The following is a 24,478-nucleotide window of genomic DNA, read 5'->3' on the forward strand; positions in this document are numbered from 1 at the left end:
ACGGGCCAAAATTCTGCCATTCTAAAAAAAACAATGTAGAGCCCAATATCCCAAGCAATTACAGGCCTATCTCCTTGCTGCCAGCCCCATCAAAACTGGTGGAGAGATTTGTGAATCTGCAGATTTCCAACTACATTGAATCTAACATGATTCCCATGGCTCCTTGATCTCAACGCGGCGAACTCTGTGCCCATCCTCTGTTCCTGCCTGCTGTGTGCCGCCCCTGCTCGCCGGACCCACTTCGCGGGTCCCGCTTCGCGGTTTCACAGCAGCAGCAGGTTTGTTTCTAAGGGGCTCCATCTGACCGGCAGGGCTGCGAGGGTAGAGCGGAGGACTCCACGGACCAGGAGTCCCCGCGCGCCCGTCTCCAGCTGGGCTCCTCTCCCTGCCGGCCTCGCCCCCTTGGTGTTCCCAGCCTATCCCTATAAAGAAGGAAACTTCCCCGCGGCGCGGGAGCGCGCCGGGAGAAGCCCGGGACAAGAGCGGGACCGTTTGAGGCCGTTCGAGGCCTAAGAGGACTGGCCTGGCCCACCCCCCTTGGTTCGTCCCATTGACTTTGTGCCTGGACTTCGATATCAGTGAGTACGCTACAGGATTGTTATCTGTCACACATCATGTGTACTAGGGGGAGTCGTAGTAAGACTGCACTGGGCCTGACCAAGTCAAATGGCACCTTGGACGATTTTCTGGTCAAGACAAATTTGGCAATAGACGCCGAAATATCTAAAATGCAGAATAGGGTTTCTATCGAGCTTGACGCTGCGCGCAGGCTCTCCCAAACATTTGCTAACTCCAAAAAATCATCCCTGGGAAATATTGCGTCCGCTGCATCCCCCCAACAGGTTTCACGCCCCCTCCCTCTGTTAATTCATGCTGACATTCATCATTCTCCTCATTCTTCCTCTTCACCCCCATTAGACTCCTCCTTTATCTTCACACCCATGACCTCCAAACTTACTGAGAGTCATGTCCCTACTGTACAGGAAAAGTCTATCACGCTGCTGGACATCCCTGCTCCTTCCTTCTCAGTAGTAAAAAGCAAAAATCGACACCGCCAAATCCTGAAAAGGAAGAACATTGCAAAACTTGCCTACGCTCGCAAGAAAGCAAAAATTGCAAGGCAGCAGTTTTTCAATTCTAGAAGAACTCTGCCTAATATAGGGGAGTTCAAACAAACATCACATGCAGTCACCCAGCAGGGGGTGATAGCGATCTTACCTATTCTAACATCACTACTGTTCCTGTTTTAGAGAATCTTGTCGTCCCTGGTGACAACTTAACAGGGGGAGGGCAAAATGACCTAGGGAGGGATATGGACAAGGTGGGTGATGATGAAGACTTTCTTAAAACAGTCTGGGTCACTTTAAAACAACTATTGTCACCTTTTGAACTCAGACTGTCACGCATTGAGAATCACCTACTTGAAATGGATAAAACTTTAGTATCCCTGGCCACGCTTAGCCTAAAACAGCTGGAAGCTACATATCCCCACATTACTGAGGGTGCCCCACAGGTTGGAAATAATGGTATCCAACCTGTACCAGCTTCCAATGCTGGCATTCAATCGGCTTTAGCCCCTAACGAGGCCTCCCTTGTTCCTATAATTCTGCCCTCTCCTTTGCCATCCCTATTACCCAAACCTACCCCAATTCCGAAACCCCGGACAATTGCAAATGTCCCTGTCCCCTCTTCATCTAACTCATCAAAACCAGATATAAAACCCTCCATAAATCAGGTGCACCCCAAAAAATTTTCTAGAACTGATCAGAAGGCGATCAAGCCTATCACTCCTCTTTTACAGCGCACATTTAACCAACACCAAAATCAACAGAACTTTCGTGGGGGCTATATTGACCTCCCTCCTGATGCTGGGCCCTATGTTGCCATCTTGGCTGGGGTACCTTCGCTTGACCCTGACACCGTGGAAACCCAGTGGTCCTTAAAGAACAAAGTGATCCACTGGCTAAATGTCAACAGGCAGCACCCTTATACCACCAAAAGCAGGGTCTTAATGGTCAGGCGAGTTCCATGGGTGGGTCGCACTTATAAATCCATATCGGGAGACTGTATTGTGGTGTCATTTGCGGACCCCCACACAGCCCAACTCATTACCACGTGGGATCCACATGCGATCCATCAATCTATCGTCATTAAACCCCTTACCTTTTTTTACCCTCCAAAACAGATAGTAGTGCCTCCTGGGGTCTGGTCCACAGCCCACAATCACAGATGGAAGGGGCACGGGCAGGGATGGCAACCCGTTAATAACTGGCGGGAAGGTGCACCCACTATGAATAGGTTTGAATGCCTAGACCAGGTGGATTGACTGGGAACTCTTGATCGCTCACTTCGGTCGAGCGCTCTAAATCTTACAACTAATGCCAGTAACAATGACAATGATACTTCTCCATCTATTAACAAAAATCAAACCTTTCTGGGTGCAGAACAACCCTGCCCTGCCCAGTGTCCCCTTGCTGTGCGGGCCACACAACATCTAGAGATGGTACATTCCCTAGCTCCGTTAGACGCAACTGGGAATGTGGGCCAACCAGTCCAGAAAAATAGCGACTTAAAACACTCACTCCTATCTTGGAATGTAGCAGGCCTGGGTAATAAGATCACCCACAAACCTTGGTTGGAGATTGTACAGAAGCATGGTGTTCTCTGCCTGCAAGAAACTTGGCTTGTAGAGGAATGTCACATTATGGGGTATCGAACATTTCATTCACCCGCTGTTCCCTCTCCTCAGGGTCGAAATAAAGGGGGCCTGTGTATATATACATCGAATGTAGGGGATATAAAGGTATATGATTTCCATTCTGATCAATACTTCCAAATTCTTTTATTTAAATGGGGCATCACACAAAAGGTGATACTGGTGAATTTTTATAACAACATGCCAGCTAATGAAATGGAATTGATTTTGAATAAAATGTCACACCATATTCATAAAGTGAGAGATCAAAACACGGGGGACCACACAATTCTATGGGTGGGAGATTTTAATTGTGCCATCTGCCCATCTTCTGAGTTAGGTTTGTGCGGCCTTTCAGACCACGAGGAGGATGGCCCTTTCCACTTCTCACACACCTATTTGGGGTCCCTCCTTAACAGTATTATATTTTCTTTTGATCTTACTTTCATTAATCAGGCATGTTCCCCCCCAGTTCCCTTTGCCCCAACATACAATGGTAGAGGCTGTGAAACCACAATTGACTTTGCACTAATGTCACCCACTAAACCCGACTTGATAACTTTTTGGGAGATTGGGGACGACCCAATGAGCGATCATTATCCGATTATTTTTGGGGTAAAGATCGCAGAGGAGAAAGCAAAGGAATCTAGTGGGCCGCTATATTCACTTGAGGTCACTTTAACAAAGATAAACGGCTATGTGTTAAAGTGGGAGAAATTGAATCCTTTACTTTTCTTTCACAGCCTCATATCATCTTGCTTTACAGACATATCTGTCTGTTTAGAAGAAGATATTGATCCAAAGGCGATCATGGCAGCCTTCGCTAATATTCAGCTTTACATTAAAGACACGCTAACTAGGAGCCATAAAAAGAATGGGAAACACACACGTGGGTGGTTCGACTCCAGGTGTACAGCTGCCCTAAAGAATTTGAAGAAAGTTTTAAATGCTATTCCCAAAGATAGGGTGCAAATTTCCAAGGCCAGACGAGAGTATAAGAGGGAAATTAACCATCGGAAGGCAATAATGAAAATGGAGGCCTGGGAAGCTTTGGGGGAAGCTGCCAGGAATAAGGACACTAACCTCTTTTGGAAAGTTATAAGATCGGTATATAACACAAAAGTTAGTGACAATTGCATAGATGTAGCAATTACGGCAGAGCTTTGGGTAGAACACTACGGTAAACTTTATACCAATAGCCAGGGGGACACGCAGAACCAACAAAAGGAAACCTCATCCTTGAATAACTTAATTCAGGATTACCAGTCAAGCGACCCCCCAGTATCCCCCTATCCAATTGATCTAGTTTTTACCTCTCTAGAAGTGGAAAATGCCATCAGAGAAAGCCCATCAGGGAAAGCTCCTGGCCCCGACCACACCCCTGTGGACGTTTACAAAACAAACCTCGAATTCTGGGCTCCCCTCTTAACTAACGTTTTGAACATGGGAAACAAATGTGGCCTAATTAACACCTGGTCAGATGCAATTGTAGTGCCCATCTTTAAAAAGGGGAATAGGGACGATCCTGCTTGCTACCGTCCTATATCTTTATTGGACGGTCTTATGAAAATTGCAGGAAGGATCGTCCTTAAGAGAATCCAACATTGGGAGACAGAGAAAAAGGTCATCTCCGAACTCCAATACGGGTTCCGAAAGGGAATGGGTACCCAGGAACAATGTTTAAACCTGTCCCTCTTGATCTCCAAATATACCGAGGCCAAAAAAGGGGACCTGTTTGTTACCTTTGTTGACCTCAGCTCAGCATTTGACTGTGTGGACCATCTACAGCTCTGGTCAACATTGGAACATATCGGGGTGGATCCCACCATCATTATATTCATAAAAGAACTATATAGAGATGCTGGGGCTAGAGTGAGGTTCGGGTCCCAGGGTCAATGCACACAGAAATTTGCCATAAATAGAGGGGTTAGGCAAGGCTGCATACTTGCGCCCCTCTTATTTAGCTTTTATATAAATTCTATTGTAGAGCATTTAATAAATCTGCCAAGTGATTATCCAGCTGTCAATGGTAGGCCTGTACCCATTCTTTTATATGCCGATGACGCGGCAATCATGTCTAGGACTAAGGTAGGGTTGCAGAGAGCAGTAACTGAATTCTCATCTTACATGGGGAAACGAAATCTGAAAGTGAACATCTCCAAAACTTTCTCCATGCCATGCACCCAAAAGAATAAAAGGCCACAATGTTCGATATATCTTGACGAGCAAAGAATTGAGTGCACGGACACCTTTTGCTATCTGGGTGTTGTTTTTGAGAGGAAAGGAGGTTGGAAACACGCAGTATCTGCTAGGAAACTTGCCTTTAGTCGTGCCATTGGGGCCCTGCGAACTTTCGCAGCAAAAATCGGGGGCAAACCGACTGCTGAGATGTTACAGATTTATCAAGCCAAGTGTATAGCGACAGTCACTTATGGAGCAGGCCTATGGGGTTTTGAAAACGTGTCTTCGTTACAAACCTGTGAGAACCTTTTTATCCGATATTTACTAGGTGTGAGCAAATCTACTTCGACTTTTACTACCCACATTGAGACTGGCCTTAAATACCTTAGCGACACTATAAAGTTATCACCGTGTTTGCTGTGGCACAAAATCTGGACCACTATGGAATGCCAATTTAACAGAGAACTCATCGCGGACTGTAAAAACTTGGATGGTGTATCCAAAATCAAATGGCTACGATACGTCCAGCTGATGTTCTCTAAAATTGGACACCCCGAATTTTATGATACTCCAGAGTCCCTAGAAAACTTGTCTAGGCCAGCTCTCAAAAAACTTTTAATCACACAATTGGAAAGCGCCAGATGGAACATTGAGAAACTTAAGACTTCTACCCTGAGTTATCAAAAAATTACCCCTAGTGAAGGTTTACAAATGTATCTCAGGATCGAAACTGCACCTTACCCTCGCATGCTTCTTACAAGGCTGCGTTTAGGTACCTTTTTCCGTATGGTCACCCTCCCAAAACACAATGATTGGACTTCGGCGAATTTAATTTGCCCATGCGATGACCATTCATCGCAAAGTAACATTCATATTATGTTCTTCTGTAATCTCTACTCTGCCCCGAGGAAATTATTCCTCTTACCTCTTCTTAAATCTTGGGGCATAAGAACATGTAAAACTGCTTATCTGAAGTTACTTTTGTTAGATGAGGTGCATCTTATTTTTGTTGTTTCTCGTTTTCTAATGTCAGTGATGAAATACAGAAACTCTATGGTGTAAGCCTTACATGTTTAAATTCTTTACCAGTTCTAACATGAGACTTTTTTGGCTATATGTTTATCGCTGACTTTTTATATATGGAAAAATGTTTTACAGTTCCTTTACAAACTTTTTTAATGTGGAAATCTTTTTAAATTCATGGTATAAACTGTACCTGTATGCTTTTATGATTTTTCAGATAAATCGAATAAAGCTAAATTTGATTTGATTTGACAACATGCTTCTCCACCCTAGCCAGTCAGGGTTCAAGCCACAATTCAGTACAGAGACAGCACTTCTGGAAGTCTCCGAGGTGTTAAAATGCACTCTAGATGCAGCAGTAAAGTCAGCACTGGTGCTACTATACCTGTTGACTACATTTGACACAGTCCTGCACTCCAGGCTGCTCGCCCACCTTTATGATATAGGCATTAGGGCCACAGAGCTGAAGTGGCTGAATTCCTTCCTCGAGGACAGATGGAAAGAGTTTGGTTGCCACCTTTCTGGTTCTGTAAGAGCATTGTCTTGGTAGGAGTGCCTCAGGGCTCAGCCCGGCTATGTTTAACATCTTTATGACCCCACTAACAGCATTGGTCGAGTCTTTTGGGGCTGAGATACTCTTATGCTGATTACTCTCAGCTGATGTTTTCTTTTAAGACATTTGAGCCTATTGACCACAATGCCATTAAACCCGGTCTATCAGCTGTGTTCCAGTGGATGAGTGTTGATCAACTCAAATGCAGCACTGTTAAAACAGAGGTTCATAGCTTTGGCTACAATGTTAATCTCAACCTAGAAACACATTGTCCAGATGTGGCCGCCCCGCCCACCTTACAGGCTAACGCAGTGAAAAAACGTAGGTGTTAAGTTTGAGGTACAGCTGCCACTACAAAAACAAATCAGCACAGTAGTCTGCACGTGTTTTGGTCTTATGCGCACAACAAAAATATTTTGCAGTTCCTCTTCTTGCCCATGAGGATAACAATTATCTTGGCCTTGATTGTGTCCAGGCTGTATTACCCTAATGCGAAATAGCGAACTATCTGACAACGCTGAAACTCGCAACCTGTTGACCGACCTATCTGCCCTAGGCTTCAAACAGTGCAACCGGGGTCCGACTCATCAAGCCGGTCATACCCTCGATTTAATTCTATCGAACTCTCACTCCCTGACTTGTCACCCCCCATCACAGGTGGAATGGACCGACCACTTTATTATCAACTTCTCCCTCCCCACTCTCTTGGAGGAACGCCCCAACCCTGTCCCCCTGCCGCTATGGCGCAGGCAGTGGCATAAGGTGTCCGCCAATTCCTTTAGAACTGCCTTTATTCCTCCTGATTTTCTCCCCTCAGACTCCCCCAATTTGGCCTTGTCCAAATTCAATAATGCCTTGAGTACGGCGGTCAACCTGATCGCCCCCCTAAGACGCTGCAATCAGCGGTCGGACCGTAAACAAGAACTATGGTACTCAGACTTACTGCGCGCGGAGAAAAGAGCCTGCAGAAAGTTGGAGAAATCTTGGAGACTCTCGCGCAGCACTATCGATAGAGACAGGTATAGCTCAGCAATGAGACTCTATCATAAAAACATCAGAGCTGCCCGTAAGTCCCACATTATCTCCCAACTCTCTGGGGCCGGCAACGACCCCAAAATGTTGTACCAGGTGCTCTGCACATTCACCAAGCCTGTCGCTTGCGACAGTGCAGAAGTGCTAACCCAAAAACTGTGCGATGACACGGCCGGTTTTTTTTCGGATAAAATTGATGCCATTTACCGAAATATCTCCCAATCAAGCACATCCGCGGATGAAAATGTCCCCTCTTCCAGTCTCCAGTCTGGAACAGCCTGCGCTGCTCCAGCCTCACTATCATTCATCCCTGAGATCACCTTAGACCAGGTCAACTCCCTGATTGGGACCATTAAGTCAGGCAGCCCAGTAGACCCCGTACCTGCCCGTGTCATGCACCTCATTGGGAGTGTCCTTAGCCCCTGCATTCGGACGGTGATCAATCGCTCCCTGTCTGAGGGACTGGTCCCCCGGGTGTGGAAGGAGGCCATGGTCAAGCCTATCAGGAAGAACACCGCCATCCCCTGGTCGGACATGACCAATCTGCGGCCAATTTCCCTTCTGCCATTCATTGGCAAACTGACGGAGAAGCACGTCAATCACCATCTCTCCGCCTTCATTGAACAGACTGGCAGCCTAGACCATTCTCAGTCCGGGTTCAGGCCTAGGCATAGTACCGAGACCGCCCTCCTCTCCGTTACGGATGCCATACGCCTGTCCCTGGACAGAGGGCTGTCTGTGGTGTTGGTGCTGTTGGACTTGTCCGCAGCATTCGACACCATATCCCACGCCATTCTCCTTACCAGATTAAAGGAGACAGGCATCGATAGATCTGCCCTGGCGTGGTTCACCAGCTTTCTCTCAGAGCGCACCCAGAAGGTGAACATGGGCTCCTTTAGTTCCACCTCGGCTAATATCATCAGAGGAGTCCCGCAGGGCTCCTGTCTTAGCCCCACGTTGTTTAACGTATATGTCTCCTCTCTGGCCAACATGACAAGGTCCTTTGGGTTTATGCCTATCTCCTACGCTGACGACACGCAGCTGCTGTTTACTTTTAAGACCTTTACCCCGGAGATAAGACAAGCTTTCTCCAACGGCATGACTGCAATCGCCAGCTGGATGGCCAAGAATTTTCTACAGTGCAACGTGGGAAAGTCTGAGGTCATGTTATTCGGGGAGGCGAAAATCCTCTGGACCCCAGATTGGTGGCCTTCAAGCCTGGGACAGGCCCCGCTCCCTAAACAGGTAGTAAAAAACCTGGGGGTTCGTCTAGACCAGGACCTCACCCTTTTTCACCATGCCAGCACCACTGCAGGGTCCTGCTTCCACATTATTGGCCTCCTTCGGAAGGTGTTCCCCCTTCTACCCGACGATACTCGGAAGACCCTGGTCCAGGCCCTCGTTTTGAGCCGCCTGGACTATTGTAATGGCCTACTCTTAGCTGCCAATGAGGGAGTGCTCAATAAACTACAGGTGGTGCAGAACACCGCAGCACGGCTGGTGACCAACACCCCCCCAGAACGCCGTCCCTCCCCCTCCTCAAAGCCCTTCACTGGCTTCCTATCCGGAAACGGGTAGAATTCAAGATCTGCTGTGTGATACACAAGAGTTTACACAATCTGGGACCCCATTACTTGGCGGATAAATTTGTTTATCACCGTCCATCCCGCATCCTCAGGTCCACCAACCAACAGTTGCTTCAGGTTCCCAGACACTATAAGACCAGACAGGGAGGCCGCGCCCTCTCCATCATGGGTCCGCGTCTATGGAACAACCTCCCCCTCTCCCTTAGAGAATGCCCGAGTCACTCAGCTTTCAGGAAACGCCTAAAGACTGTACTATTCTAGGAGGAGTTTCTTCGACCTGTTCACCTCACAGCACCGCGCGGAGATACACCTTCGGGTGTGATGCCGGCGCGTAATAAGCCCATAAATAAATAAATAAATAAATAAATGCCCTTTATGCAGGCCTCCGACAACATTCATTGAGGAAACTACAAATGGTCTAAAATACTGTGGCCCGTCTGGTTATCAATCTACCTAGCCCAGTGTCGGTTTTGTCTCGCCTGAAGAACCTACATTGGCACCCTATTAAAAAGAGGATCCTGTTCAAGACTCTTTTTTTATTCTTGTGCATAGAGATTTAAACCACTGTGGCTTCCAGGATACATGCCATCTGAAAGAAACAGGTTAGTATTAGATTCCTTACCTTAGAATATCCCCAGGCGTCAGTCTGGATCCGGAAACTTTTGCGTAGCAGTACCCCTGCGCGTCGGTAGGCGTCGTCTGCAGGCGTCCCCTGCGGCTCCGCGTCGTCGGCGTCGTGCGCCGTGATGACGTCGCTGGAGTATATAGACGCCGCCTCCGCGCGCTGACGTCAGTTCTTCTTTTTTCCGCGCCAGTTAGCGCAGATCCGAAGAGCAGTACTCCGGTCTTTTGACCAAGTTTTTTGTTAACTGATTGATCTTTACGGTGCCGGTAGGATGCCCGGTTTCAAGAGTTGTGACGAGTGCGACCGCATGATGTCGGTCACCGACCACCATCGACTCTGCCTCCGGTGTCTGGGCGCGGACCACGACGTGGAGTCCTGCGTCGACTGTCGGGCCTTGACTGGAAAAGCTAGGCGGGAGCGGTCCCGCAAGCTTCTCGAACTCCGGTTGTCGGCCCCGCGTCGAGAGCGGTCCCGGTCCGGTCGGAGGTCGAGGGAGCGGTCGAGGGAGCGGTCGCGGAGCCGCCATGGGCGCTCCGGGAGTCGCCACCATTCCTCCGGCTCGTCAGGTAAGCACAAGAAGTCGGGGCGTCGCCATCGCACCCCCGACTCCCCCCGACGCCCGCGTGCCGCGGCCGGGGGCTCGGGTGGCCCCACCCCCGCGGTCCCGCATGGGTCGCCGACGCCGTCTGCCCCACACCTGTCGGTCCCTGGGGAAGGCGCGTCGCGTGAGGAGATCGAGGCCTTCCTCATTGCTATGAGGGCGAGGTCTTCTCCGGCGGGGCCTTCGGCGCCTGCGGGCCCGTCGGTCCCGTCTGGGGGCCCGAGCGGTTCGGGTGCTCCTGCCCCGGCGCCGCCGGTGGCTCCGGCCCCGGCGCCGCTGGTTCCCTCTGGTTCGTCGCCGGCTGGTCTCCCGGCCTCTCCGGCGTCGGTTCCTGTGGGCCAGCCCATGGTACCGCCCCCGCGTGGTGCAGCGACTCCGCCGTCGGCTCCGGCCGGCGTCGGGTCCCCGGCACCGACGCCGCGCGGCGCCACCCCCCTTTCCTCCCCGACTCCGGACTCGGAGCCGGACCGGCGTCGGCCGACGCCGGACCCGACGCCGATGGGGCCTGTTGACCCCGATGTCTATATCGTCGACCCAGAATATGGGTATGACGAGGAGGAGTATGGAGAGGGTTGGGAGGGGTCTGAGGACCCTCTATCCCGTGCCTGCCAGTACGATGTGGACTGGGTAGGTGATCTGGGTGATGCCAGTGGCCTGGACGAGTCGCCCAACCCTGGGTTTGTCTCTCCGTCCCCTGTGGCGTCCGAGGCGGGTGCTGCCTATTCGGTGGTCCTGATGAGGGCTGCCAAGGCCTTACACCTTGAGCTCCCCGTCGCGAAGGTCAAACCGAATATCCTGACGGAAGTTTTTAAACCGCAGTCATGCCCCCAGGAGCCTCTGCTGCCGTTTAATGAGGCCCTGACGGATGTCCTTCTGGGCACCTGGTCCAGGCCCGCCTCTGGTGCGCCGGTTGACCGGAACGTTGCCAGGCGTCACCGTCCCTGCGCGGACGACCCTGCCTTCCTGTCCACCCATCCCTCCCCGGAGAGTCTGGTGATCCAGGCCTCCACTTCGCAGTCCGCATTTCCGTCGGCTCCGCCCGACCGGGAATCAAAGAGGTACGACCAATTCGGAAAGAAAGTGTTTTCCTCTTTGAGTGCTGGGCTGCGGTCTTGTAACACCGCGTGCCTCTTGGGCCGCTACACCCACTCCCTGTGGGATACGGTCGAGGAGTGTTTGCCGCAATGCCCCCAGGAAGTGCGGGACAAGCTCACCCGGGCCTTTGTTGAAGGCCGGGATGCGGCGCGGTACTCGATCCGTTGTGGTCTGGACACCACGGACTCACTGGGACGGGCCATGTCCACTACGGTGGCGATTCGTCGCCATGCCTGGCTGAGTTCTGCCAACTTCTCACCAGACGTCCAAAATACGCTTATGGACATGCCATTTGATGGCAGTCGCCTATTTGGTGACAAAGCGGACCACGCGCTGGAGCGCTTCAAGGACTCCAGGGTCACGGCCAAGTCCTTGGGTCTCTCGACCCAGACCCAGCGCCAGCAGACGGGTTCGTTTCGGCCCTTTCGTGGCCAAGGGAGAGGAGGTCCCACACGTGCTGCCAGCCACGCGGCGCAGAGCGCTCCCCAGCGCGGTGGCGCCCGTGGTTTCCGCCGTGGTGGCGGTGGAGGCCAGCGTCGTGGTCAGTCCACGCCTCCCTCCGCTGCGGCATCCAAGCCTTCCTAGTCCGAGCTTTCGGGCTCACGTGACGCCAGTGGGTGGCAGGGTTCGCCATCACCACTCCCGCTGGCGCGCGATAACATCGGACAGGTGGGTGCTGCAGCTTGTCCGAAGGGGCTATGCCCTCCCCTTCGAGTCCACTCCTCCGGCCATGCCACCGCAGAACCACCGTGTGTCGGGGGACCACTTGACACTTCTGCAGGAGGAAGTTACGGCCCTCTTGGCCAAGGGGGCCATCGAGCGCGTTCCTGGGCCAGAAGTAGGGTGTGGTTGCTACTCCCACTACTTTCTGGTACCCAAGAAGGACAAGGGAGGCCTGCGTCCTATCTTGGATCTACGGAACGTCAACGGCTTCCTCCGGAAGGAGAAGTTCAAGATGTTGACTTTGGCTCAGGTCTTGGCTGCTCTAGACCCACAAGACTGGATGGTAGCGTTGGACTTGCAGGATGCGTACTTTCACGTCCCCGTCCTGCCGGCCCACCGGCGTTACCTGCGGTTCACGGTAGGCCACGAGCATTTTCAGTTTATCGTGCTCCCATTCGGCCTTACCAGCGCCCCACGGGTGTTCACGAAAGTGATGGCGGTGGTCGCAGCTCATCTGCGCCGGTTAGGGGTTTCAGTCTTCCCCTACCTCGACGACTGGCTGTTGAAGGCGGGCTCGCCCCAGACAGTCGTCCACCACCTTCAGATGACGGCAGACCTCCTGCACGAGTTGGGGTTTTCCATCAATGTGCCGAAATCACACCTGTGTCCCTCTCAAAAGCTCCTTTTCATCGGAGCGGTTCTCGACTCGGCGCAGTTTCGGGTTTATCCCCCGGAACGGCGGGTCCGGGATATTCAGGCTCTGATTCCCATCTTTCAGCCGTTATCCCGGGTTTCGGTCAGGTTGACGCTGCGGCTTCTGGGGCTGATGGCCTCCTGCATCCTTCTGGTGCATCACGCCAGATGGCGGATGCGGGCTCTGCAGTGGGACCTGAAGTTTCAGTGGGCCCAGCATCAGGGCAACCTATCCGACCATGTCCTGATCTCGGAGGGCACTGCGAGACAGTTGCAGTGGTGGCTTACAGACCGCGATTGGGTCAGGGGCAGATCCCTCTCCCTTCCCCAGCCGGAGCACGTGGTTGTGACGGACGCGTCCCTCCAAGGCTGGGGTGGCCACTTGGGAGAGGCGGAGATCAGAGGCCTCTGGTCTCCGGCGGAGTCCCGGCTCCATATCAACATGTTGGAGCTGCGGGCGATTCGCCTGGCACTGAAGGCATTCCTCCCCTTTGTCAACGGGAGTGTAGTGCAGGTGTTCACGGACAACACCACCGCCATGTGGTACTGCAACAAACAGGGCGGTGTGGGGTCGTGGACCCTTTGCCAAGAGGCTCTGCGCCTCTGGCAATGGCTGGAACGTCAGGGCGTGCCTCTGACGGTTCAACACCTGGCAGGTTCTCTGAACGCCAGGGCGGACGAACTCAGCCGTCGGTGCTCGGTGGATCACGAATGGCGTCTGAACTCGGATGTGGCGAGAGGCCTCTTTCAGCAATGGGGAGAGCCTTGGTTAGATCTATTCGCCACAGAAGAGAACGCGCAATGTCATCAGTTCTGCGCGTTGGAGTTTCCAAGACGGCACTCGCTCGGCGACGCCTTTCGGCGCGAGTGGAGTTGCGGTCTGTTGTACGCCTTTCCGCCTATACCACTTCTGCCCAGAGTGCTGAAGAAGATCAGGCGCGACCGGGCCCAAGTTATCCTTGTGGCTCCGGACTGGGCTCGAAGGTACTGGTATCCCGAGCTACTCAGCATGACAGTCGGTCCCTCGATCCGCCTGCCCCTTCAGGAGGACCTTCTGTCGCAGCAGCAGGGGACGGTCCTCCACCCGAACCTGTCCAGTCTCCACCTCCATGCGTGGAGATTGAGCGGCGACAGTTGAGGCCATTTGACTTGCCTCCTGAAGTCTGTGATGTCATTCTGGCAGCCAGGCGTCCCTCCACAAAGTCGGTATACGCCTGCCGGTGGAACAGATTTGTGGCATGGTGCACAGCAAAGGCTGTGGATCCCCTTTCTGCCCCTCTGTCTGAGGTTCTCCTCTTCCTCCTTTCCCTTGCCCAGCAGGGCTCTGCCCTGGGCACTATCAAGGGCTATCTTTCTGCCCTTTCCGCCTTCTTGAGGCTACCTGATCAGCCATCTTTGTTCAAGTCCCCTATTGTGTTAAGATTCTTAAAGGGCATCACGCACATGTATCCTCCAACTCCGTTCGTGATGCCTCAGTGGGACTTGAACCTGGTTTTGACTTTCCTGATGTGCGCTCCCTTTGAGCCCCTTCATTCCTGTCCTCTCCGTCTTCTCACCTTAAAGACGGCCTTCCTGGTAGCCATCACCTCTGCCAGGAGAGTGAGTGAGCTCCAGGCTCTTTCTATTCAACCTCCTTTCTTGTCTGTTCATCCTGATAAGGTGGTTCTTCGGACTAGACCTTCTTTCCTGCCCAAGGTAGTCTCTGCTTTTCACATTGGGCAGTCCATCACCTTGCCCTCCTTCTTCCCGCCTCCGCATCCTTCAAAGGATGAAGAGCGGCTCCATCGTCTGGACCCAAAACGTGCGCTTTCATTCTATATGGATCGCACACGCCAGTTCCGGGTGGATGACCAACTGTTTGTTGGCTACGTGGGTGAGAAGAAGGGAAGGGCGGTACAGAAACGGACCATCTCTCGGTGGGTCGTCCTGTGCATCAAAGCATGCTACTCTTTGGCTCGGAAGGAGCCTCCTGTTGGGCTGCGGGCCCATTCCACTCGGGCCACGGCGGCTACTACTGCCCTGGGCCGGGGAGTCCCTTTGCAGGACATTTGCCAGGCGGCCACGTGGGCCTCGCTGCACACCTTTGCGAGGCACTACTGCCTGGACAGTCAAGTCCGGAGGGATGGCTTCTTTGGCCGTTCGGTCCTCCAGGACTTTCTGGTGTAGGTTGTATTGGTTCGCAGACCCACCACCGGGGTTGGTATTGCTGGGGTATCTATTCTAAGGTAAGGAATCTAATACTAACCTGTTTCTTTCAGATGAACAAGTTACTTACCTTCGGTAACGATATATCTGTAAGAAACAGTAGTTAGTATTAGATTCCTTACCGCCCCGCCCGTCCTCCCCGTTCTGCGAACTGATACCTAGGGTTAAGGACATCCCTTTCAGGGCCCTAGTTTCAAATGGCACCAGTGTTGGTTCTCACATGGCTCTGCGTGTTCTGGCGCGGAAAAGCTGTGTGCAAAGAACTGACGTCAGCGCGCGGAGGCGGCGTCTATATACTCCAGCGACGTCATCACGGCGCACGACGCCGACGACGCGGAGCCGCAGGGGACGCCTGCAGACGACGCCTACCGACGCGCAGGGGTACTGCTACGCAAAAGTTTCCGGATCCAGACTGACGCCTGGGGATATTCTAAGGTAAGGAATCTAATACTAACTACTGTTTCTTACAGATATATCGTTACCGAAGGTAAGTAACTTGTTCTTCCAGGATACATGCCTTCCAGGATACATCACTATACTCATCCCCCCCCTCCCGACCCCCTCCCCCAAGAACTCTGGGCTCTTCTCACTGCCATCCGGCTAAAGTTCCAAGGGTCAAGCTGGCGAACCAGGAGGCACATCCTGTTCCCGTCGGGCCCTCAAGCTGGAACAGACTTCCTACCAATTTGCATCAAATTGAAAATAGAGGCCTTTTAGAAAGTAGCTTAAGACCTGGCTTTTCTCTCTCTGAGCCAGTGATCTTTCTGCTTTCTTACCTTCTGCTCAGCGCCGGGACACTCCTTGGAGTAACTGTGCGATTTAGAAATCTCAATATTCATTAATTCATTCTGTGTTTGCCTGGCGAGCCTTCTTAGACCCTTAATTATGCCCAGGCCGATTTGTCCCTGGCCATTTTTAAAGATTAAAAACAGGGCAGCACATTTAGCCCCCGGTTGACCCCATTCCCCGGGACTTGGCCAGCTGGATGGGGACCACGGGGGTAGCCTGAAGCCCCCGCGGTCCCGGCCGGCTTTCTCCTTGTGCGAAAGCATGGCATGGCTTTTCCCCCCAGGGATATGCTGACATGCAGCTCCCTGGGGGTAAAAAGCAAACTGTGCTCTGTTTGAACAACTGAGAGCAAAGTGCCATCCCATAGCAAACTGAAGTGTCCCTGGGGTGGGCACCCTGGGATATTGCTGCAGCTGGCCCTTGGGCACGGCGGTCCGAGGGCCATTAATGGCTCCAGGAGGGGGCCACACGGCCGCCCTCCCATTTGTAAGGAGCCTGGGGAGGCTGTGTAGGGGGGCTTGAGCCCTGGGGACGTGGCGGTCCCCAGGGCTGGTGGGAGGGCGTTTGTTTCCTCCGTGCCCCTAACCCCACCCCCCCCCCGTATTTGACAAATATAGCTCCAGGGAGGTGGCGGTCCCTGGCTCTGCGTGGGGGGGGTGGCAGTTCCTGAGGCAGTGGGGGGGTTGGAAGCCCCCCTCCGCCCACGCATTAATTTAAAAAAATATAGCCCCAGGAAGGTGTCGGTCCCTGGGGCAGTGGGGGGCTGCGCAGGCCCCCATGTCATTATTTTTGTCTGCCCGGCTTAAGGAAAACAAAGCACTGGAGCCCACACTTCATTTCTTTTTTCATTTTTTGGCCGGATTTGCGGATCCAGTGCAAATATTGGCAAATCAATAAAACACTTTTCCTAAGGAAACTAGGTCCTAACTATACCTGCTGTTATATATATGTATATATATATGACTTGCACACTTTTCGAAGAAAAGAAGAGAGGCCATGCGGGGAGTAAGGGACAGGTAGCCGTTTATTTCAGGAGTCCGGTTAATGGCGAATGCATTTCGGCTTGGGAGCCTTCTTCAGCGCCTTCCTCCTAAACGAATCAGTCCCAAATAGTTCCTCCTGTGAATAAGTGTCAGTAGGTACGGAGTTCCCTCCCCCTAATGCAATCTGCGCAGCTGTGGCTGTCCGTGTTGAATGTTGCGGACTCCAAGTCCCAGCATGCACTGTCTCGGCAATGCCAGGTCGCTGGTGTGGGGGAGTGGAGAAAATGTAGTTTTGTGCCCACGCAGGAGGGCGGGGTGATCGATGAACGCTGAACATCACGGTACCGGTCCTGTGTCCCCTCCGACTGCAGCGCCCTTCCTCCCAGGTCAGTGATGATATATATATATATATATATATATAGATATATATATATATATATATATATATATATCTATATATATCCGCAGAGTCCAATATCACGATTGGTAATGAAAACGCACTCTCGTGTTACTTTTCAAGAATTACAGCGGCTTTATTTACGAAGTTTTAGCCAAAGCCCAACGCGTTTCACCTTATCCGAAGGCTTGATCACGGCTTAGGCTTTGGCTAAAACTTGGTAAATAAAGCCGCTGTAATTCTTGAAAAGTAACACGAGTAAGTGCGTTTTCATTACCAATCGTGATATTGGACTCTGCTGAAATTTACCGACTGACCCTGTCGGCAGAAAACGCACCGCGCTAAATAGAGAGCGCCGGCGTCAACGTGGTTCAAACTTTGCTTTGATATATAGATATATATATATATATCTGATGTTCTCTTGTGGTAGCAGAAGATTTGGGGACCGATGTAGGTGGCTATACCGGTCGGTAACGGCCGAATTCGGCCGTTACCGACCGGTAAATGGGTCATTGAGATGTAGGGGGCTATATTTTACAGAATCGGTAATTTTACCGATTCGGACAATTCCTGATGTAGGTAGCACTGTTTCCAGTGCTACAGGCCTTTTAGATTCGGTATTTTACCACCCAATCCAATTGGGTGGTGAAATACCGAATCCAGGTGTGCATGCACATCTGTGCATGCACACCTGTGCCATGTGACACACAGACATGCCCTTAGGGCATGTCTGTGTGCCACATGGCACACATGCCCGTCTTTGGGGTGCTAGAGGGTGTCAAAGTGACACCCCCTGCACCCTTGCAAAATTCGGTATTTACCGATTCGGTAAATACCGAATCGGTAATGCCCAGTGATTCCTATGGGCTTCAATGCCCATAGGAATCAATGGGCATTGCCGATTCGGTATTTACCGAATCGGTAAATTCCGAATCCTTCCGATTCGGTAATTGTAAAAATACAATTACCTACATCTGCCCTCCTCTTTTTTACCACTTCTTAAATACCGATTCGGTATGAATCGGTATTTAAGAAGTGGTAAAAAAGATTTACCTACATAAACAAAGAAAATCCAACTTTGGGGGGGGAAGGATATTGAAGCACTCAGTGTTTGATAAAATTAACACAACAGGTTGATCTCGCCCTGCACTTATTTTTAATAGTACCAGCCAGAGTTCGGAATAAAAATCTTTTTTCTCTCAAGTGCCAGGTACTTTTTAAAACCTTCACTACGTTCCCTACTCACTTTATTCACATACCCCACACACTGTACACTACACATAGCCAACTTGAAAGTGCTCCCGCGTATCCGTAGGTCGCAGCACGCCGCATCCCGATAGAGGGGTGCGAAGACCCCAATGATGAAGCATGACACCAAGGGGCCTTTTGGTGTGTGAGGGGTATTTTATCAAACACTGAGTGCTTCAATATCCTTTTGATCACTCTTCCCTTTCCCCCCCCAAAGTTGGATTTTCTTTGTTTATGTAAGTATCAGAGTGGAGCACAAATCCGACGAATAGCTCTACCTCCCTTTTTTTGGTTTAAACTAAAAAAGATTTACCTACATCGGGCCCATAGGGTGTGATCTATATTAGTAATGTTTGAAATGTTACTGTGTGTGTGTGTAATCTTCATTTACAATTCAAGGATTGGAATGATTTATGTAATGTGATCTTATGCAATGTGATCTTTATAGTTGAAGGAGTCGAATAATTTATGAAATGTGATCTTTCTTTATAATTTAGGATTGGTTATATGTATTTACAAGAGGTGCGTTTTCCACCCAGCATCCTGTTTTTTATTATCTGAAGGAAGGAGATATGTATCCTGTTATCTCTAAGTACCCTGCTGCTCAGCTGTGTGAATGTGATGTTGTAGAATGTTCATGAGTGCATGGTTTATATGAGTGTTCAGTTGGAATGAGTGGGTCTGGGCAGCAGGTTGCTGCTCCAGTGGGGCAATACTTACCATCTTACTTAAGAAATCTACTAATATAATCCACACTACTGGGTACTGGACTTATTACCTACAAGGGTCCATCTTCATTTACAAAAGTTCCTGGGGATTTGACGTGGTAAGGAATCTGGTTAGATAGAGTATCCAGCCGAAAGGTTGTTATTGAAGGTAAGTAACTTCTTTATTACTGGTATAGACATTTTCTCAGCTTATTTCCTGTTGGCATAGGCGCTAGAGGTCCACTATACAATGCTCAAGATTGCACATTTAATTTATTTCTAGACTTAAATGGAATTAAAGAACCCTAGGTAACCTGCTCCTTTTACTGTTCCAAGCAACGTTTTTTCTTAGGGGCAGCAGTGCTCTAAGTTATGAAATAACTTTAGAGCCCAACCTAACGGGCTCTACGGCCCTTTTAAGGCCTGCTCAAGCATCGGTGAGGGCCTTTAACAAGGGAGCGGGCCTTTAATGGCTATTAGAACATTGGAATGTTGAGAGCGCCATTGAAAACAATGGAGTGCTCTGGGCTTATAATGGCTGGTGTAAGCCTGGAGCTCCAACATTCCACAGTTTCTTTGTTCACAGCTCTGGCTGTGAACAAAGGCTTCAGGGAGCCCGAGGGGATTCCAATCCCCTCACGCTCCCATAAGGCTTTGTTCTTTTTTGTTAGAACATTCTGTCCTCTAGTGACAGAATGTTCTAATAGCCTTATAGCCCTTCGTAGATGGGCTATACTGCTAATAAAGTCCCTCTCCCTTGTTAAAGGCCCTCGCCTTCGGCTCGGGCCTTTAACGCTGGAGAGGGCCTTTAATAGCCGGTATAGCCTTCTACGGCGGGCTATAAGGCTATAGTTGAGCCAGCTTGGAGGGCTCTAATGCTATTTGAGCATTCCGCCCCTAGAGGGCAGAATGTTCTAATTAATACAAACAATGGCCTCTCTGATCCTGAGAGGGTTTAAATCCCCTCAGGCTCCATGAGGCCTTTGTTCACAGCAGCAGCTGTGAAAAGAAAACAGCATTGGAATGTTGCTCTCTGGGCTTCTTTCAGCCAGTAGAAGCCCGGAGCACTCCATTGTCTACAATGGAGTGCTCAACATTCCAATGTTGCTTATAGCTGATTAGTTAGTTTTGTGGTGTATATATCTCATTGACTATGAGCCGTTGTTAACGGATTGCGAGGGGCCATCGTTGGAAAGCTAATTTAAGAATATTGTTGCAGCCTTCCTGCATTTACTTTATAACAGCAGAGTAAATGCAGAAAGGCGCGTGGCTAGCCAAAATTGCTAAATTATCAACTGTGTGCTAAAAATTCTGCCATTTTTTAAAGTAGTTGGTTTTCACTTAGTGTCCATGGTAAAAAAAAATCAGACTGAAATGAAAATAACTAGAAGACCCATGGCATCTATCATAATATAGAGCATCTTAGAAATCCTCGAGATCCTCTATTAGAAAGCTGAATGTGTTGCAAGTGAAATGTGACAATGTTAGGAAATCTTGAATGAGCTTCAGCAACAACAGTATGTTAGGTGTATTAAGTGCAAAAGTACTACAACACATTAGATATCTGTGCTGAAACTTTCTGTCTTGTAATAGGAAAACTGTGTCATTTTTTGGAAAGTGTTTACGTAGGAATGAAAAGCACACCCACTAGTTGGAGGCAGCCGGTGTGTTAGTTAACCATCCACTTTTTGCAGCACGCTGGATAATTGCATGACACTCAGTGGGAAGAACGCAATAGTGAAAAAGCAATGAGAAGTGGTATATGTGATTACACTACTGTAATATTTGCTAAAGCTTCCTCTGTATCTCCAATATGATGGCCATGCAATATTGGAGCTCCAAGTGCATTAAGTACATTTTTGTTTTGATCATTGCAGACAATATTGTGTTATATTTGCAATACCTATATGCATTTTGTTTAAGCGTAACACATCTTTGTCCTGCAAATTTATTTTCAAATATATAATTTCTAGGGAGCAGCTACAAATTTGATTAGTGGATAAGTTCGAAATTACAGCTAACATTTTGAACTTGGCCCTACTCTTGTGAGAGCTTGATCGTGTTCCCATAATGTTCCTTGTATTTGCATTCTTTTAATTTCTGTTGAGAAAAGGAGCTTAATTTACTTAATATGCCAGAGATAGTTGATGGCTTAAAAGGATATGTTCCTTGGATGACTATTGATTTTGTTGCATATCTGATTCTTGAAACTATGTTTTTTCTAGTTTTGGACATGGCCAGGCATGTGCCGCTATACCGAGCACTGCTAGAGCTTCTTCGTGCCATCGCCTCATGCACATCTTTGGTACCCTTGTTGCTGCCACTGTCTGGTGAAAATGGTGAGGAAGATGAGGAGCAGTCCGAGTCGCAGGCATCTGTTGGCACTTTGTTGGCAAAAATGAAAACTTGTGTTGACACATATACAAACAGACTGAGGTAGGCTGTGAGGTTCTTCCAGTATGTTATCTTTAGTATTTTATGTGTGTTCATATAAAGTAGTTTTATCTTTGATTTACAAATCTTGACATCTTTTATTCTGTTCATGACTTTTTATGTTAGTCCACGAGGTAAATGGGCAACATTGTTTTCTATTAAATTATTTAAATAATTTGTAAAGAACTGTATTCAAATAACATTTGATTAGTCAGTGTCTTTTATATGATTTCATTGTCTTAAATATAAAGAGTTTTGCTATTTTAGCATGGCATTCCTGAATAATGTAGCATAATAGGGGTCTAACTAAAACTATTAAGAAGGGCATTACCTGGCGCAAGATGGCAGTGGGCGCATACGTCTGGAGGTTTATGCCTGCCAATGGAAAAGCAAATAGTGCTGTGCCTCACTTCCCAACCCCAGCTCTACTCTCCAAGCCTGACCTAATACGTGACAAAGAAGGCGGGCGACAAGACTGGGGCAATGGACTGCGTAGAGAGAAGCCAGATTGCAGCTGACTGTTACTATGCTCCTAGATCATGAAGGGCTTTAAATGGCAGGAGGGGGGGGACCACCCCCAAAAGGAATCACCCGCAGAGGGCGGTAGGGAGGACAGCTCACCCAGTGGGCCTTACAGACAGAGCTCCTACCCAGGAGGAGGTGGAGGGTGTGGCCAGGCAGCATCCAGTGTGAAAATATATTGTGATGGGCTATACAAGTATCAATTTACCCATTGACTCCTGCATGGACAGATCTACAAGCCACAAGAGACCCTGTCTCTGTGGTGGACTTTAACAAATGGGAGGAGTTTGAGGACCAGATTGAGATCCTTGTCTGGCTGTAATGCAGCGTAGACCCGGAGGCAGGGCCAGCCCCCTTTGGGGGACGCCGGGAGGCAGAAGCTAAAGCTGAGGCTACCTGGGCAGTAAGTAAGTACATTGTAGAAAACTAAAGAGATCATACTAACAAAGCTGAATCGGTGAAAACAAATCTTGCAAACTGGAAACATAAATCCCTATCCTGGCTGATACACATACTTGCTCTTAAAATTACTATCTTTCCTAAAGTGCTTTGATCTCCAGGCCCTACCATTCTATACCAGGGAACGAGGGAGTATCTTGAAACGTATAGAAACTCTGTGCTGAATTTATGTGAAGGGGGAAGAGCTCTGAATGGGGAAATACAATGTGTGCTATCCCTTAGAGAGTAAGGTTTGGGAGTCTTGTGTAGCATTTAACTACTACATCAGATTACAACTGTAGAACAATTTAAGGAAGACTTTGATGTGACAGGAGAAGAGAAGTTTAGATCCCTCCAGGTCTGGCACTGAGTGCTACAGTCGGAAGTCAAAGCAGGGACTGTTAGGTCACTTACCTCATACAGAAATTCTTACTGAGCTATGATGGAGAGGGTCACATCACCTCCTGATCAACAGGATGCTCAACATCCTCAAAACGGAGAAGAAATTCCCCTACCAAAGTGCATGGGAGAAAGAATGGGATAACATTTGTTAAATAGCAATAGAGAAACAAACTGATAATAACAAATAACTCAGGAGGGCGCCATTATTCAAAATACTTTGCAGCTAGATCTAGACAATGACAAAACTGGCATCTATGAGACATCAGGGTGAGGGGGTGACAAGGTTGATGTTAATTGTAGAGGGGATGCAGAGAAGCAGGAATAACCACGCATACACTATAAATATGTCCCAAGCTTCCTGAATTTTGGATGTGCATCCTAAGGGGAACTGAGGAAGCTACAGGCAGGTGCAATAGTTTTAATTTTGGGGAGCTGTGAGAAATTGGGTTGTTGGTTGACTGAGGTGTGAGCCCTGGTCAAGCATCAACGCAATTCTTGTCATGGTGAGGCACAAGCCAACCCTAAATTAATCTGTGCTCCGCCCTCTGGTCGCTTGGCCCAGAGCACTCGGGCTTAACTTAGTCAATGTGTAAAGCATTTGTGCAACATTTCAGACAGTAATAAAGTGAAAAACATCACCTAGTTAGACAATAGAGTGAACAAGACCAAAAAATAAAACTCCAATTAGTAGAACCGGACATATGCAATTTGAAAGGTTTCACTGAAATTAGAGCCTAATATCACAAAGCGCCAACTGTGGATATCTGGTCGCCTCGGACCGGAGCAAAGTCACAAGTTCAAGCTAACCGTGATGGAGCATGGCCCGGCAATAGGGACCCAATAGGCCCACTGAACAAAGTACCTTTAATCCTGGTTTGTGGAGCGTTGTGAACATCTATGTCCAAGATGCATCGCGCAGTCAAAGAGATGTATCTGTTCCAAGATGTAGCAAGGCTGCTGTGTGGGCTCCTGCATTATAGTTGAGGATCCATTCGATGAGGGCTTGTGATGCGAAGTCTGGGAGCATGGATGTGTCCCGCAGTTGGGGCGATGCATCTGGTCCGAGGAGCTGCAATATGGGGTCCGGTGTCCTTGTATTGGCAGGGTAGACTCACGGATGGGCCCTGGGGTCAAGGTTGTTGCATCCTTCTGTACCGGAGGCTCAAAATAGCCCGGCCAACTATGCCTTGTAGTCACTCTGGAGTCCTGGCTTCAACAGATGTTGCTCCAGTCCTTTTCACCCAGGCAAGAAGGCAGCAGGTTAGCACAGTAGGACTGCAGTCCAGCAGAGTGACAGTGTTTTCAGGAGCACAGCAGTCATTCTTCCTGGTAGACTATCCATAGGTCCAGAAGTATACTAAAGAGTTGGTGTCTGAGGTACAATATTTATACCCAGTTCTGCCCTTGAAGTGGGATATGCTTTTAGAGGCACACCTTTGAAGTACACAGGCGCCCTGCCTCCAGGCTAACTGCAGGTAGGTATGGAGTCTTTTGTGTGCAGACAGAACACAGCCTACTCAAGTGTAAGGGGGCTTTGCCCAGCTCCTCCCTCCCATCCTGCCAATGATGGTCCATTCAGGCACACCTAAGCTCCCTATTGTATTTGG

General features: G+C 49.5%; 1 protein-coding gene across 4 annotated transcripts in view; it reads left to right on the forward strand.

Annotated features, from left to right (window-relative positions):
- BIRC6 (baculoviral IAP repeat containing 6) overlaps positions 1 to 24,478 on the forward strand; it is a 2,208,279-nt gene that overhangs the window by 1,988,983 nt on the left and 194,818 nt on the right. For all 4 annotated transcript variants that reach the window (XM_078648748.1, XM_078648749.1, XM_078648751.1 and 1 more), the window contains one exon: positions 21,302 to 21,512. In XM_078648748.1, the coding sequence (XP_078504874.1) occupies positions 21,302 to 21,512 (211 nt within the window). The remainder of the gene's footprint in view (positions 1 to 21,301; positions 21,513 to 24,478) is intronic.

Source organism: Lissotriton helveticus, chromosome 6 (genome assembly GCF_964261635.1).
Source record: "Lissotriton helveticus chromosome 6, aLisHel1.1, whole genome shotgun sequence".
NCBI classification, from domain to species: Eukaryota; Metazoa; Chordata; class Amphibia; order Caudata; family Salamandridae; genus Lissotriton; species Lissotriton helveticus.